The following is an 18,079-nucleotide window of genomic DNA, read 5'->3' as shown; positions in this document are numbered from 1 at the left end:
CATTGTTAAAGGGGTTAAACAGTCTTTTTGCCTTTTATGTCCAATTTCAGGTTCCTATCTTATTGAGAGCAACCTTACTGTTTTGTCTATTTACTTCTTTTTTCCCAAAAATATTGACATTCTTTTTGAGGAGTTTTTAGGACAGTCACCTGGAGTATGGGGTCGGGATAAGGATGAAGCAATTGAGGCACTTAGACCCTAAGTGGTTAAATATGGTTTTGACTAGAGGCCTGGAGATGAAATAGAAAAGCTCTTGGGTTCTCTCCTGCTTTGTAGACCATCACTGACCTATTCTTTTGAACCGGGAATTGTTCACATTAAACGATGTTGACTCTGGGGAAAAAAAGAGTTGCTTCTTGAAGAATGCAGGGCCTGTAAATATTAAAGGAACATTTTCTCTCGCAGGGATTGTGGCCAACACAGCTCTCTCCAGTGGAAAATGAATTAACTCAGAGCATCAGTCTCCTAATTAGAAGAGCTAAAGCAATGGTCCTCAAGAGAGGGAGGTATGGAACAAAATCACCCAGGGGACTACACGTATCACTTCTCCCCCTTTCTCTACCCCCCTGGAATCTGATGGGGGTGTGCATGTCAGGATGGCCCAGGTGGTTTTGACAAGTTTCCCAGGCAACACAGAGGGGCAGCTCTCTCTCACCCAGCTGGGGAATCACTGGGCAAAAGAGACCCAATGTTATTTATGAAAGTTTGAAATACATATTATTGACTCTACTTCTAGGAACCTATTATTCAGAAATGCTTGTATACTCGTTCAAAGATAAATACACAAGGATGGAAATTACAGCACTTTGTAATAGCAATGATAGTAATAATAAAAATAATAATAACGACAACAACTTGAAAGTCCATCAGTAGGGCACTGGTTAAATGTATGATTTAGCCATACTATGAAATTATATGCCTTGGTGAGAAAGAACAAGGTAGTTCCTCATGTGCTAACATGGAGTGATCTCCAAGGAATATATCTGGGTGGAGAAAGCAAGCTGTACAACAATAGGTATAATGTGATATTTTTAAAAACAAAACAAACAAAGAACAACCAAATCATGCGCATACCTGTTAAAATGTATTAAAAAAATTCCGAAAAGAGACATGCAAATTCTTAACACTGGTTACTTATGAAGATGGGAGTAGACTAGTGTAGGATTTTCGGTTTTTTAAATGGACTTTGGCACTTGACTTTTTTTTTGCAACTCACATTTATTCGTGAATTTGTTTTTGTCCAATGAAAAAGTTAATTTAAAAAATTGCCCAAACAAGTCTCCTTTGCCTCACATGGTCCTCGGTTTCCTCTCCGTTGCAGGCTCTTCAGTTATCTTCACCATCACTAGCTCCTCTCATTCACACCCACACCTACACTGCCACCATGAGCTTCACGTGAGACATGAATAAAGGGAAGTAAAAGCTTAACATGTTCTATAGGAGAAGGAAAAAGGGAAGTGGCGCAAAGCATGTGTCGTATGACTGGCCACTCTCTGCTAGACAATGTGTGTGTATTACTCCAGACGATCCTGAGAGATAGCATTTTATAGATGTTGTCCATGCCCATCATAGTCTCTTTTTTGAATACAGCTTAAAAGATGGTCTTGAATTGGGATTAGCCAACATCTTCCTAATTGGACTCAATAGCTTCTGCTTTAACCCCTTCAGTCTGCCCCGAGAGATATTTTTTTTCTAACATTAAACCTTATTATATCTCTTTCTTGCATAATATTCTTCAAGGATTAAACATTGCCTTCAGGACAACGTCAACATTCACAAGCAGAGTTTCCAAGCCCCTTCATGATCTGGCCTCTGATAATCTTTTCAGTTCTAGCTCCTGTCACATGCCTCACCCTTGGCAAGCTAGTTTCACTAAACTACTAGCAATTTCCTTCAACATGCCATTTGTTTCCATTTTTGGCTCTGATGGGGTTCAGGGCAGGCCACCTCCAAATATGCCACTTTGGCATATTCATTATTTTGAATTAAAGTTACTTAAGAAACAGCTGGCACAAGAAAGACACTCTGACCTTCCTTTGTCCCCCTGAAATCAGGAAATAAATCTCTCATATGAAATGTACCCTCCCTGTACCAGGAGGGGAGAAGGCACCCTCATCACTAGAGACAGGAAATTCAGGGCCGAGAAGGCTGTATAAACAAACCTTGTTGCTTCTTCACTAACTTACTACCCTAAGTCCAAACTTCTTTGTCTTGTAGATTCTTCACAGACTTATTATTTTTTTGTCTAAAAGGTATAAAAGCTCCCTGTTTTGGTCACTTCTTTAAGTCTCATATTTCTATGAGCTCCAATAAGTCTAAATTAAATATTTTTTTCTCCTGTTCATCTGTCTTATGTCAATTTAATTATTAGACCAGACTAAGACCCTAGAAGAAAGGAAAAGTTTTCCTTGTGTATAGGTCACTGTATATGCAGAATGTTGGAAGTTCTCTGATGAATTCCCGCTTATCTTTTTTATAAATTCATGTATTTTATTTATTTATTTTTGTCTGTGTTGGGTCTTCGTTGCTGCATTTGGGCTTTCTCTAGTTGCTGCGAGCGGGGGCTACTCTTTGTTGTGGTGTGCGGGCTTCTCATTGCGGTGGCTTCTTTTGTTGCAGAGCACGGGCTCTAGGCACATGGGCTTCAGTAGCTGTGGCTTGCGGGCTCTAGAGCACAGGCTCAGTAGTTGTGGTGCACGGGCTTAGTTGCTCCACGGCATGTGGGATCCTCCCGGACCAGGGCTCGAACCCGTGTCCCCTGCATTGGCAGGCGAACTCTTAACCATTGCGCCACCAGGGAAGCCCTACTTGCTTATCTTTTAAGACTCAGTTCATATATGTGAAACCTTTTCTGACTCTCTTGAACTGCATCCCCTCTACTTATTCCATGCCCTGAATACCTGATGTTTTATAGATATTTGTATTTTTTAAACCTGTTTGACTTTCCTATTAGACATTTAATTCCTTGAGGATAGTGACCTTGTTTTCTTCATTATTTGTACACGTAATAACTAGAAGGCATGTGATATGCATTAAATAAATGTTTATTCCATGAATAAATAAAAATAAATACATAATCAATTGAAATCACTGTTGGGGGGATAAGGATTTGAAGAAGAACGTATACAGGAATGTCATTATTTGAAGTACTATAATCTTCTAGGAGTAAAAATTGAAGGTAATTGATCCGTAAGATTTGGGTATCAGATGATATAGAAGAATTCTTAGGAAGTGAGAGTCTTATTTGAATAAACTGTGATTATCAGCAATTTCAAATATTTCCCAGCTTGTGAAGCTTTGACTTTGCTTTATGCAGGATTGACATGCATGTCAACCACACAGTAAACAATGAAAGGGAAGTAAAAATCTGACTCATAAGCAAACTGAGTACTAAAAATGGAATTACCGTTTCATACACAACAGATGAGGTATGGACATTAAAGAGAAAAATGTGACCAAAGTAAAGAAGAAATGTTGCTCAGAGGAGTATTTTTTTGTTCTCTCCCTGAGCACCTACACATAGAAAACTCATGTTAAGAGCAGGTGAAGCAAATTTTAATGGCTGAAGGATGATTTAAAAAATACAACATTGACAGTAGGCCACAACACTTTCTTGTAATTACTCATCTGGGTGAGGACTTCAAAATGCAGTAGCCATAATTATCAGAGAAATGCAAATCAAAACTGCAATGAGGTATCACCTCACGCTGTCAGAATGGCCATCGCTAAAAACTCTACAAATAATAAATGCTGGAGAGGGTGTGGAGAAAAGGGAACCCTCCTACGCTGTTGGTGGGAATGTAAATTGGTGCAGCCATTATGGAAAACAGTATGGAGGTTCCTCAAAAAACTAAAAATAGAGTTGCCATATGATCCAGCAATTCCACTCCTGGGCATATATCCAGACAAAACTATAATTCAAAAAGATACATGCACCCCTATGTTCATAGCAGCACTATTTACAATAGCCAAGACATGGAAAAACCTAAATGTCCATCAACAGATGAATGGATAAAGAAGATGTGGTGTGTATATATATAATGGAATACTACTCAGCCATAAAAAAGAACAAAATAATGCCATTTGCAGCTACATGGATGGACCTAGAGATTATCATACTAAGTGAAGTAAGTCAGAAAGACAGATATCATATGGTATTGCTTCTATGTAGAATCTAAAATATGACACAAATGAACATATCTACGAAACAGAAACAGACTCACAGACATAGAGAACAGACTTGTGGTTGCCAAGTGGGGAGGGGGGTGGGGGAGGGAAAGAATTGGGAGTTTGGGATTAACAGATGCAAACTAGTGTATGTAGGATGGATAAACAACAAGGTCCTACTGTATAGCACAGGGAACTATATTCAATATCCTGTGATAAACCATAATGGAAAAGAATATGAAAAAGAATATATATATATATAACTGAGTTACTGTGCTATACAGCAGAAATTAACACAACATTGTAAATCAACTATACTTCAATAAAATTAAAAACAAATTGTAGCAGTAAAGGAAAGACTCCAGACAACATTTGCAACTCAAAATGTTTAGGCTGACTCAGGTATGATGATTATTTTACACACACACACACTCAAAACCCAAATATATGTTGGTTCAGTTCTACTAATAGGCCTGTGCTTCAGATCTCAAGAGAATGGAATAATGATACAACCCAGGAAGAAAGAAAAAAGTATCCATGGGGCCAATATTACCCTTAGGGCAGAGAAGAGTTAACATAGCAGGCCTAACTGCTTATCCTTGGAAAGGCCTGCTTACAAGATTGGCCCTTGGCTGGACTCTGGGAACTTGGATTTGGGAAGGGTTCTCACCATTCCCAGAACTGATAAGGGCGGCTCACTGTGCCTAGACTGTACAAACATTTTAAGGTTTATGCTGAACACCTGCTTGCCTTCTGGGAGTCTGGAATTCGGGGATGTGCTAAGCAAGGTGTGCCTATGTGACCAGCCCCCAGTAAAAACCCTGGGCACCGTATCTATAAGGACCACCTATAGTTGGCAATATTTCACATGTGTTGTCACAAGTTGTTTGTGACTCCACTGGGAGAGGACGCTTGGAAAATTGCCCCTGGTCTCCCCTGGACTTCTCCCCACGCCCATTTTCCCTGGGCTGATTGTGCTTTGTGTCCTTTCACTGTGATAAATCTCAGCCATGAGTACAACTATATTCTGAGTCCTGTGAGAACCCCCCCTTGAATCATCGCCTGGGGGTGGGCTTGGGGACCCCCGATACACCCTCAGACACAAAATGTGGTTGCTTTTATGACCTTACTTGAAAATCATTCTTACTTAATACTCTCAGACTCTCTCCCAGCATATCATCCTCTTTGATGTGCTACAAATATCCAGTTAAAGCAGAGCCTGCTTTAAAAAAAAAAAAAACTCATTGTTACATACAGAGTTCTAGAAAACAAAATATAGTTAGAAGTTGAAATTTCCCCCCAAAGAAGCCAGCTGGTTCTATCTAAGAGTGTCTGAATGTTGTAACTGACAATGAAAAAGTCTGTAGGTACGTGCAGCCCTCTGGGGATATTCTGTTTTGATGACAAGACACCTGACTCACTTTTCTAAAAAGTGAGATTTCCTTTTCTCTCTTTTCCACTTGGCAAGTCCTTGCTCAGCCTTCAAGATTTAGTGCAAATGTCACCTCCTTAGTGTAGCTTCTAAACTCCTTCAGGCCAAGTGGGTCCTTCCTTTGTCAGTTTGCACATTGTATTTTGTGCCCACTGCTTCCGTGGACTGATTGGTTTACATTAAGATTGTTTACCTCTCTCTCCTGAACTTTGAGGTTCAGGACTAGGTCAAACCATCCACCAATCCCCAGACCACACCTTAGCGTGTGACAAAAAGCAGGTACCCAGAAACAGTTTGTCCCATAATATTAAATGAATCACTAGGCATCTATTTGATTCATAGATGAATTTAAATATATTTATGTTTGCAGGACCTTTCATTCCCTGAGGTACTCTGAGATATAACTGAGATCTTGGTTTTGAAAATTTTCTGAAAAGTATATTTTATAGCACTACATTACTCATTATTATGAATCATCATCATCTTTGAGAGTTCATATTATTATAAAATATACAAGTCCTGGCATTTTGAAAATGTGAAGTTAAGAATCACTGTTCTCGCTCTTGCTAGAGCCAGTATGGATCCAGACACTATCCCATTACACAGTATTTCGTCTTTTAAGAAACTGACCAAATATAATCACAGAGGAAGTGCCAAGTGGCTAACAGTTGTACTAATTCAAAGTAAACCAGATAACAAGAAAGCAATATTGGCCAGTAGTGCTGGTCTCTTAAAGATCAGCAAGGACCTCCTACTTCCCAAATACAGTGACCTTTTCTCCTCAAACTGCGGTGTCTGAAGCTGATGCTTTCCTGTTTCTGGAGACTCTCTCTTTCCTTGCTTTCTAGGGCACCACAATCTGTTACCTACCTTCCAGTTCTTCTGTCCTTTCTCTACTTTCCTCTCTGGCTTTCCATCCCCCTCCTACCTCTTAAGTGTGCTCACTCACTCATATTCTATCCATGGGCCTCTTTTCTTTCTGTTCCCTCACTTGAAAAAGAAGATAGTTAACAATTACCAAGCATCTGCTATTCAATTTAAGCCTCAAACTATTATATAGGTAGTATTATTATCCCCATTTTAAAGATGAGGAAGCTGAGGCACAAAGAGATTTAATAAGTAGTCCCCGATCACATAGCTCACCAGGGGAAGAGGCTGGGATTGAAATCAGACAGCCCGGTTCCAGAGTCCAGACTCTTGACCACTCCGTCACTCTTTTTTTATTTTTTAAAAAATTTTTATTGGAGTATAGCTGTTTACATTGTTGTGTTAGTTTCAGGTGTACAGCAAAGTGATTCAGTTATACATATACCTATATCCACTCTTTTTTAGATTCTTTTCCCATATAGGTAATTACAGAGTATTGAGTAGAGTTCCCTGTGCTATACAGTAGGTCCTTATTAGTTATCTATTTTATATATAGTAGTGTCCATCACTCTTTTTAGAAAGCATCTACAAAGCAAGACCCTTAGGTTCAGGGACTGGAAACCAATTGCAGTAGAGTGCTGAGTCTGGAAGAACTGAGGGTTGACTGTTTTCTTGTGAGTTCCTCAAAGGGATCTCAAAATCAGTTTACTTAAAACAGATACCATTTGCTCTGAAGTTGTGAGACCAGGCAACTGAAAAAATCTTGGTAACACTGACCCCAAACTCATTACCTTTATGACTTTCCTATCTCTGGAACTGATACTACCATAATGGTGGAGACTGCACCAATGAGATACTTTTCTGTGACTGTATCAGTCCAAAGTGATCTCTTCACTCGTCATTTACCCCTGGTGTGACGTAAACATCACAACCACTGTGTATTGCACAGTGTTGGGCACGTTGTCATCTTTTGTGAAAAGTATTTGCAGAATGAATGAACACATTTCTACCAGACTGTAAGTTCCAGAAAAGTAGGGGCAGTGACTCTCCTACGTTGTATTCTGTAGGGAAGTACAGAATCTCACTAAATAATCCTTCAATTAGGTGTATCTGTTGAATTCCATCGATTGGAATCAACCTTTTCAGATGGGCACATTTGAATGCAGTGGAAAGCTTATTTCAGGATTTAAGAAATAGTTGCATCACTTTTAAGGAGCTTATTAAATTCTAAAAAGAGCCAACTTAAAAGCCTTTTTATTGAACCAAGAGCGAAAGTAATGAAAACCAATTTTGCAAAGTTAAAAAAACAGTGAAGTTCTTAATAATAATTGTTTTTGAACTCCCCATTGCTTAACGATACATTTGTTTCTGAGTAAAACTTTTCTTTCCTCTTGGGAACTCCTTAACCAGTCCCAAAGTTACACAGTAATTGAAGTTGTTAACTACTCTGCCAAATGCAGATCATCTGCCTGGGAGTCTGAATCACTTTTAAAAGCTCACTAATACTGCTCGTGGTGCAGAAACATTCATGGATGGTTCAGAAAATTCCTGCAGATTCACTTCAGGTTTTTTTCTCAAGTTAAATTAAAGTATTATTAAATTTCATATGTTTTATTAGATCTAACATGTCTAGTCCAACTGTGTTCTTATGAAATTATTTCAGAGTATCTGGACTGTTATATTCTCTGTCTCCATCATTGGATCTGTAGACGCTGGATCTTGCCAGGGACTCTGGGGGATTTGCAGCTTTCTTCTTTGTACTTTGATATATTCCTTGACCATTTTTTTTTATAAAGAGCATTCCTCATTTTTATAAAATCAATATGTCATTACTTGATTTAAAATTTTTACTTTCTGTGTTTCAGGTTCAGTTCAGACAATGAAGGTCTATCGAGCTTCTGCTGTATGCTAAGATGCATATGGGTAAGATGGGGTTTCTTCCCTTACGGAGCTTTCAGCTCAGTTGGAGAGAGAAAAACATATATGGACAAAAGCATGTATGCTGGTGGTCTGTGCAGGAGACTATGGGGATGGAGGAGTTCTCTTGGAAGAGAGAGCCTGGGTATGACAAGGACAAGTAGTAACTGACCAGGAGGCTGGGGGCAGGAAAGGCAGAGGCCTAGAGATAAGAGAACCCTCTTACACTGCTGGTGTATGGAAAACAGTATGGAGTTTCCTCCAAAAATTAAAACTAGAGTTGCCATATGATCCAGCAATCCCACTCCTGGGCATATATCCAGACAAAACTGCAATTCAAAAAGATACATGCACCCTTACGTTCATAGCAGCGCTATTGACAACAGCCAAAACATGGAAACAACCTAAATGTCCACTGACAGATGAATGGATAAAGAAGATGTGGTACCTATATACAATGGAATACTGCTCAGCCATAAAAAAGAATGAAATAATGCCATTTGCAGTAACATGGATGGACCTAGAGATTATCATGCTAAGTGAAGTATGTCAGAAAGAGAAAGACAAATACCATACCATATCACTTCTATGTGGAGTCTAAAATATGATGCAAATGAACATATCTACAAGATAAAAACAAACTCACAGATATAGAGAACAGACTTGTGGTTGACAAGGGGGAGATGGGGTGAGGGAGGGAAGGATTGGAAAAAAAAGAAACATCGGGGTTTTTGTGTCTTGCTGTAAGCCTCACTGGGATTGCTGCTGAGTAATGTGCTGGGCACAGTCAGTGTGAAAAGATACTAGAGAGGTATCCAAAGACCAGCTCAAGAAAAGCTTCCTTCCTATTCTACGACTTTACACACATCCAGGCTTTATATATGTCCCCTAGTGGTGAATTTTAAAGAATAGCTACTGTCTAATATTGTCAGAAATGGAAACACAGATCTTTTTCTGTACATTTAGATACACTGCATGTACAAGCATCTTCCCTTAGCCTCACAGCTGTCTTACTTTGTGGCTTTATCAATCTACCTTGAGTTTTTGTTTTATTGAGCTCCTCTAAAGCCTAAAATATTCTTCGGGAATTTTCTCCTCTTCCTTGTCACGATGTATCATTTGTTCAATATGTTGCTAGGTTCAATTTTCTAAGATTTTATTTAGGATTTTAGCAACTATGTTCATAAGTGAGATTCACCCATAGTTTTTTCTTGCTCTCTCCTCCTTTCCCTTCCTCCTTTCCTCTTTCCCTTCTTTCTTTGCTAGCACTCTTTTTATCTGATATCAGGATTAGGGTTTTGCTAGTTAGCATAACAGAAGGAGAGTTGGAAACAATATTTTTAGAAGTTCTTGATCAGTGTAACGAGGAGAACATCTGTTCTTTGAAGGGTTAGGAGGCCCCCTGGGCCTGGTGGCTTTTTAGCAGTAATCTTGGATTGTCTTTTTTATTTCTTCCAAGGTTATTGATTTAGTCAGGTTTTCCACTTTTCATTTTTAAAATTATCATATTGTAACATTGACTTTTTCATTTGATGTGCGGCTCTGTGAATTTTAAAACATGTAGATTTGTGTTACCCTTACCACAGTCAGCATATAGAACAGTTGCAACATCCCAAAACTTTCTCGTGCTCCCCTTCTAACCCCTGGCAACCACAGATCTGTTTTCCATCACTACAGTTTTGTCTTTTCAAGAGAGTCATATAAATGCAATCATACAGTATGGATCCTTATGTCAGATTTCCTTCACTTAGCAGAATGCGTTTGAGATTTATCCACGGTGTTGCTTGTATTGGTAGTTCATTTTTATAGCTGAGTAGTATTCAATTCTATGGAAGTATCACAGTTTGTTTATCCATTCTCTCATTGAAGGACATTTGCGTTGTTTCCAGTTCTGGGCTATTACAGCTAAAACAGTCGTAAATATTTGCACACAAATTTTTTAATGCACACTGTTTTTGAGCATATGAGTTTATTTCTTTAGGGTAAATACCCAGGAGAGGGATTTTTGGGTCACATGATAAGTGTATGTTTAATTTTATAAGAAACTGCTAAACTACTTTCCAGAGGAGCTATACCATTTTGCATTCCCACCAACAATGTATGAGAGTTCCAGCATCACTCATTTTTGTTCTCTTGACTTGTTTTTAACTATATTTCTCTATAATGTTGATGGTGGCTTGTTTTTTGTTTTTTGGGTTTTTTTTTTTTTGATGGTGGCGTGTTAACTGCATATATTTGATAAGCTTTCATGGTGAGCTTTTGTGGCTGAAATTTATTTTTATTTATTTGGATTGCGATCTGTTGTTTTTCCTGTAACTAAGGATTCATGTCTTTCAAGCACTGTGGAGAATCCTTAGTCATTACCCCTTTGAAGGTTGTTTTTTTCCACATTCTCTTTAATTTCTCTTTCTGGAACTCTATTAAGTATATGTTGGACTCTTTCATGCTTTTCTACGTGCCTCTTTCTTTGTCTCTCATTCATATTTTCCAGCTCTTAATCTCTTTGTGTTGCATTCTGGGAAATATCCCAAGAAATGTCTTTCAAGTCACCAGTCCTCTCTTCAAATATATCTAATTCCTTAAATTGTCCACTGAGGTTTTAACTTTAGTGATAACATTTATCATTTCTAGAATTCATATTGCAATTATTCCTTATCCTTTTTGGTAGTATACTGTCCTTTTCTCAAATTTGTATTTTTTTATTTTAAAAATAACTTTAACACATGTATTTTACAGTGTTTATTTGTGATATGGTTCTCAGATCTGCTCTATTTCCTTGTTTTCTCACGCCTATGATTCTCTCACTTAGAGAAGAAAAGAAAGAAAGAAAAAAAGAAAGAAAGGGTACCTCTACTTAGAAGGGAAATAGATCAAAGTAATGAGTAAAGTGATGCATAATTTGGTAACTGGGAGGCAAGGGGGAGATTAGCTTGCCCTAAGAAATGGAGAACTTTTATAAAAATGTCAGGAAGAAGCACATTTCTTTAGAGTTTCAACAAATATGTTTATGTGCCTAAATACTACTTTCTCAGTCTCTGATCTTCCTGTTTCTAATACAAAATTAAAAATAAAGTGGCATTTATTGAGCATCCATTATATGGCTGCTACAATACTAAGTACTTTACATACAATTTCATGTAATTCTCATGGCCATCTATTTTACAGATGAGAAACTGCCACACAGAGAGGTTAAGCGGTTTTCCCTGAGATCACCCAGCTAGTAAGTAGCAGAGGTGGGATTTGAACACATGTCTTTCTCTAATTCTTGTCACTTCTATTTCTTATCACTTGACTTTGTTAAGATAATAGCGGTAGTAAAGGGGTCTGTTTTCCAAGATTTTCTTCAGTTCTCTTCTTTGTATCATTTGTAATCTCCTATCAGAGAACTCATTTTCAGTTTTAACAGCTATCTCTATGTAGTGTACTCCCAAATATTCTGTCCTCGGTACTAACATCTCCTTTAAGCTCCCCTAACCACTAATATCAAAGAAGTGGAACTGGACATTGCCTAATGGATAGCAAGAGGTGCACGTGTATAGCAGTTAAGTGCAAAGGCCTTGGCTGTGGACAGCTGGGATTTGAATTCCACTTCTATCACTTGTCAGCTGAGAAACTTGGACAAGTTGCTCAAACTCTCTGTGCCTATATTCTCATTTATAAAAAGAGAACGAGGTAAGTTTGCTATTATGTCTCAGACATATAATTTCTACCTCCCCCTGAAAGCATATCTTCCCTTTCTCCCCACCCCTTAGATGTAGGCACTTTCTTGTCTCATTGTCCCTAGAGCCCTTCCATGAAGTATTTTGAATCTAGCCCTTTCTTTACAGTTCCTTGGTCACCACACTTTACCCCATCTTTGAATTACTTTAAGACCCCCCTCCCCTGTTTTTGCTTTGCTCTCAGGTTTTTCTCTTTTAATTCATCCAGTCTTTTCTCCATATAATATACCTTGAATATTTCCTGCAAGTCTATGATTCTTTGTTATTAACATTTTTTCTGTTTCCTTTTTTTTTTTTTCTGATGGTGAATTGCAAAAAATCCAACTCCTATACAACAGAGAAAATTAAAGACAGCCAAACTTTCCCTAGGACATAACCACTGTTAATTTGGTGCACATTTTACTTAACATTATATATAACCATTATTAAAATTAGGTGCATATTTTATTTAATATTATACATAACCACTATTAACATTTTGGTGCTTATTTCCACTAGTAACAATTTGTGCATATTCTATGTAATATTTTACACCGCCACTATTAATATTTTGGTACATATTTTAATTAATATTGTGTATAAGGGTTTTCAACATTATCACTTGACCGTATATGTTGTTGACATATTGCCATGGTAGTGTTATAGATGTATATCATTATTTTTAAAAAATTGGTCTTTATTAAATATTGATTGAACACAAAACACTATTTATAAAGCATGTGTAAGGTATAAAGAATTTTCATACGATGAGCACTCATGTTCACGTCACTCTGTTTAAGAAATAGAACATTTTCGTCACCTTTGAATTCCTGTTCCCTTCCTACTCAATTGTAGCTCTTATCATGTATTTCCACTTATCACATTCTTACTTTTCATTCTAGTTTGCATATATGTTTGTATAGCTAAACAATATATTGTTTGCTTTTGTGTGTTTTTGAAATTGATATAAATAGATCATTTTGTATGTTGTCTTCTGCAACTTGATTTTTTTCCCCCTCCACTTTATGTCTCTTTTGGGATTGTGACTGGAATGACATTAAGGAGAATTGATATGTTCATGATATTGAATCTTCCAGCCCATGAATGTAATATATTTCTCCATTTATTTAGGTCTTCTTTAATGCCTTTCAATGTAGTTTATCATTTTCTCCCTAAATGTCTTGCTTATCTTCTGTTAGCTTTATTCCTAGATAGATATTACTTTTTGATTTATTCTAAATGGTCTTTTTAAAAGTTAGTTTTCTAGCTGTTTGTTGTTGGTAGATAGAAGTGCAATTGATTTTTTAAAAAATGAAACTGCTTATTTAACATCTGGAAACAGGACAAAAACATTTATTTGTTTATGAATACATACAGCTGTAGTGAAATTCTATAAATTTGGTTGGAAAGATGGATGGAAACTTCAGGATAGTGTTATTTGGAGAGGCAGAGGGAATGGGATTAAGGAGAGGGAGAAAGAGGACATTAATGGTATCCATAACATTTTATTTCTTTGTGAAGCAAATATGGCTAAATATTAAGATTTGTTAAGGCTGCATAGCAGGTATATGAGTGATTATTTTATTATTCTTTGTACCTTTTTGAAATAGGTCATAATTTTTAAAAATGAGATACACAATATTAATTATATGCTCAAAATAAATCACTTTCATGATGGACGACCTCAGAATCCATTAATTCTATTGATTATTCTAAATTGGACCTTGTAGAGTGGGGGCTGTGTACTGAACCCAGGCTCCAGATGTGATTTTTTTGTGTGCTCTATAATTAAACAAATGAACCAGCAATGAAATGCCAGAGATTTTACGTAAGAATCTGGATTTCTGAATTCTCTTAAAACGTTAGAAAATCTGACAACACTATATTTTCATGAGGTAATTGTCAATTAGATACGAATAAGTAGTGGCTGCCTGTTTGTTTATTGACTGTTTATTATGAAAAATTTCCAACATTTTCAAAGATAGAGAGAAGGGCACAATGAGCTCCCAGACACCCATTGTTGAAATTCAACAGTTATTGACTCATGGCCAATTTTGTTATATCTATTTGCGCTGATCTCCCGATCCCTGGGTTAGTTTGAAGCAAATCCCAGACATTGTATCATTTCATCCATAAGTACTTTAGTATTTATCTCTAAAAGATAAGTACCTTCAGAAGACGTAACCATGATTTTATTGTCATACCTAAAACATTTAACAGTAATTCCTAATATAACCAAATATCCAATCAATATTCAAAATTTCCCCATCTTCTCAACTTTATTTTACTGTTTGTCCAAGTAAGAATTCAAATAAGGCCCTTACACTGCGTGGGTTTGATATATTTCTTAAATCTCTGGGATGTTGTAGTGAGACTTAGATCAACACTGTTCAATAAAATTTTCTGTGATAACCCAAAATGTTCTATATCTGTGTACTCAGTGTGGTAGCTACTAAGCCATGTATGGCTATTGAGCACTTGAAGTGTGACTAGTGCAACTGAGGAAATGAATTTTTAATTTTATTTAATTTTAATGAATTAAAAATATTTCCTTATAGCTTTATTGAAAGAAAATTCACATACCACAAAGTTCACCTTTTAAAGTGTACAATTCAGTGGCTTTTAATATATTTACAAGTAGTACATTGATCATCATTTATTCTAGAACATTTATGTCATCCCTAAAAGAAACCCATTAGCAATCACTCCCCATTTCTCCTGCTCCCAACCCTCAGCAACCACTAACCTACAGCCTTTCTCTATGGATTTGCCTATTTGGATATTTCATATGAGGAACTTATACAATATATAGCCTTTTGTATATTGCATTTTTCACTTCACATAATGTTTTCAAGGTTGATCAACTGATACATTAATATGAATCAGTTAATTTATATAATTTTATGGCCAAATAATGCTCCATTGTATGCATATACCATAGTTTGCTTATCCATTCATCAATTGATGGACATTTGGGTTATTTCCACTTTTTAACTCTTATGAATAATGTTACTATAAACATTCATGTACAAGTTTTTGTGTGGACATATGTTTTCAATTCTACTGAGCATATACCTAAAGATGGAATTTCTGGGTCATATGGTAAAACTCTGTGTTTAACTTTTATAGAAACTGCCAAATGGTTTTCCAAAGCAGATGTAATATTTTACATCCCATTAGGAATGTATGCAGGTTCCAAATTCTCCACATCTGCACCAATACTTATTATTGTCCATCTTTTTGAGTATAACCAATCTAGTGGGTGTGAAGTAGTATCCCATTGTGGTTTTGATGTCCATTTCCCAAACAACTAATGATATTGAACATCTTCTCATATGTTTACTGGCCATTTGTATATCTTCTTTGGAGAAATGTCTATTCAAATCCTTTGTCCATTTTTAAATTGGGTCACTTGTCTTTTTTGTTGAGTTGTACGAGTTCTTTATAAATTCTAGATACAAGTCCCTTAGAAGATATGTGATTTCAGATATTTTCTCCCTTGCTGTGAGTTGTCTTTTCATTTCTTTTTTTTTTTTTTTTTTTTTTAAATATATTTATTTATTTTGGCTGTGTTGGGTCTTCGTTTCTGTGCGAGGGCTTTCTCCAGTTGCGGAGAGCGGGGGCCACTCTTCATCGCGGTGCGCCGGCCTCTCTTGTTGCGGAGCACAGGCTCCAGATGCGCAGGCTCAGTAGTTGTGGCTCACGGGCCTAGCCGCTCCACGGCATGTGGGATCCTCCCAGACCAGGGCTCGAACCCGTGTCCCCTGCATTGGCAGGTGGACTCCCAACCACTGCGCCACCAGGGAAGCCCTGTCTTTTCATTTCTTGATGGTGTCCTCTGAAGCATGAAAGTTTTTAAATTTGATGAAATCAATTTGTCTATTTTTCTTTTGTTGCTTGTGCTTTAGGTGTCATACCAAGAAAATCATTGCCTAAACTAAGTTCAAGATTTACTCCTATATTTTCTTCTAAGAGTTTTACAGTTTTAGCTCTTACATGTAGGTCTCTGGTCCATTTCAACTTAATTTTTGTTTATGGTATGATGACCATGTATTGGTGTGTAGCAGGGGTACAAATTCATTCTTAAGATATGGATATCCAGTTGTTGCAGCACTATTTGTTGAAAAGATTATTCTTTCCTCCACTGAATTATCTTGGCACCCTTGTCAAAAATCAATTGACTGTAAATGTAAGAGTTTACTTCTGGACTGTCAATTTTATTCCATTGATCTGTATGTGACCTTTATACCAGTAACACACTGCCTTGATTATGGTAGCTCTGTAGTAAGTTTTGAAATTGGGAAGCACAAATCCTCCAACTTTGTTCTTCTTTTTCAAGACAGTTTTAACTATTTTGGGTCCCTCGCGTTTCCATGTGAATTTTCAGATCAGGTTTTCTGCAAAAAAGCATTTTAAATTATGATAGTCATTGCATTAAATTTTTAGATCAATATGAAAAACATTGCAGTCTTACCAATATTAAGTCTTCCAATCCATGAAATGGATATCTTTCCATTTTTTTAGGTTTTTTTTTAGTTTCTTTCACTGATGTTTTGTAGTTTTCATGTATGAGTGTTTTAGTTTTTGGTTAAATTGATTCCTTAGTATTTTATTCTTTTCGATGCTATTGTAAATATTAATTTAGCTTTCAAATTGTTCATTGTTAATGTACAGAAATACAATTGATTTCTGTGTATTGGTCATGTATCCCTGAGAGCATTGTTGAACAGAGTGGCAAGAGTGAACATTCTTGTCTTGTTTCTGATCTTAGGGAGAGAGTATCCTATATTTCACTATCAGACGTGATGTTACCTGTGTGTGTGTGTTTTTATTTTATTTTTGTTGTTGTTTTTGTTGTTGTTTTTTGGTGTGTGTGTGTAAGGCTTTTATTAGGTTGAGGAAGTTCCCTCCTATTCTCAGTTTGTTGAGTGTTTTTATCAAAAAACAGTGTTGGATTTTGTCAAATGCTTTTTCTGTGTCTATTGAGATGATCATGTGGTTTTTGTCCTTCATTCTATTAATATGATATATTACATCAATTAATTTTCGGATGCTAACCCAACTCTGCATTCTTGGAATAAATCCCACTTGGTCATGGTGTATACTCTTTTTTATATATAGCTGGATCTCGCTTGCTAGTATTTTGTTGAGGATTCCTGTATCTCTGTTTTTAAGGGGTATTCATAACTTTTCTTTTCTTGTGATACTAGCCTAATAGAATGGGTTAGGGAGTGCTCCCTTCTCTTCTATGTTTTGGAAGAGTTTGTGAAGGTTGGTGCTAATTCTTCTTTTAAATGCTCAGGATGAGGACTTGAAATGTGGATATAACCCAAGTGAGCACAAAATAATGAAGAGCATCAATTTTCAGGAGCTCAGAGGAATGGGGCAGTGATATTTATGAGGACATCAGGGCAAGGGAGGCTTGAGAGGCAAGGCTTCAATGGAGGAGAAAAGGAAGTTCCAGCAGAAATACTGTCAAAGGCACTCCCTCCTGCTGCCAAGGGCTCTTGCATCTTGTCGAAAGGCTCTAGATTGCAGGATGACCTCATTCCTCAAAAGAAATTCTCCAACTGGGCAAATATTTCCTTGCTCATAGGCTAGTTTGGGCTTGCTCAGAAGTGTTAGCTCTGCTGGCCTCCCCTGCGCTTTCTTCATCCACGGGTGTGTGTAACATAGATTCTTTGAACATCAATAACAGCGTTTCCCAGCACTGGTCCTGACATGCCCCAAAGTGTTTTCAGTTATTTCCAGGGGTGTCTTGCAATTCTCAGAACTAGTTTACTTTCAATTTATTTTAAAGAGAGATACACGCCATTTCAGATGTTTCTTTGTGGTAGATGTGTCAGAGCAGAAGGAATGGGAAGATAGGTGTCATGGAAGGAAAACAAAGCAAGAAGAAAAGTTGCAAGTTGCAGAAAACTGAGAATCTCCGATCTAGGGTATTTAGAAGTGTTCACTCTGTCCTAATCACTGATTAATCCCAATGTCTGGAAGCGGT

General features: G+C 37.0%; 1 protein-coding gene across 1 annotated transcript in view; it reads left to right on the top strand.

The window, feature by feature from the left end:
• The first annotated feature begins 464 nt into the window (after positions 1-464).
• The window catches only part of EFHC2 (EF-hand domain containing 2), a 204,387-nt gene continuing 186,772 nt past the window's right edge, over positions 465-18,079 (top strand). Inside the window, 2 exon segments of the mRNA XM_059910794.1 lie at positions 465-506; positions 8,332-8,389. Coding sequence (XP_059766777.1) covers positions 487-506; positions 8,332-8,389 — 78 coding nt within the window. The 5' untranslated portion in view covers positions 465-486.

The sequence above is a fragment of the Balaenoptera ricei genome, chromosome X, assembly GCF_028023285.1.
Source record: "Balaenoptera ricei isolate mBalRic1 chromosome X, mBalRic1.hap2, whole genome shotgun sequence".
In the NCBI taxonomy this organism is placed as follows: domain Eukaryota; kingdom Metazoa; phylum Chordata; class Mammalia; order Artiodactyla; family Balaenopteridae; genus Balaenoptera; species Balaenoptera ricei.
The sequence above is the reverse complement of the archived record's forward strand: the minus strand, read 5'-3'. Positions and strand labels throughout refer to the sequence as shown.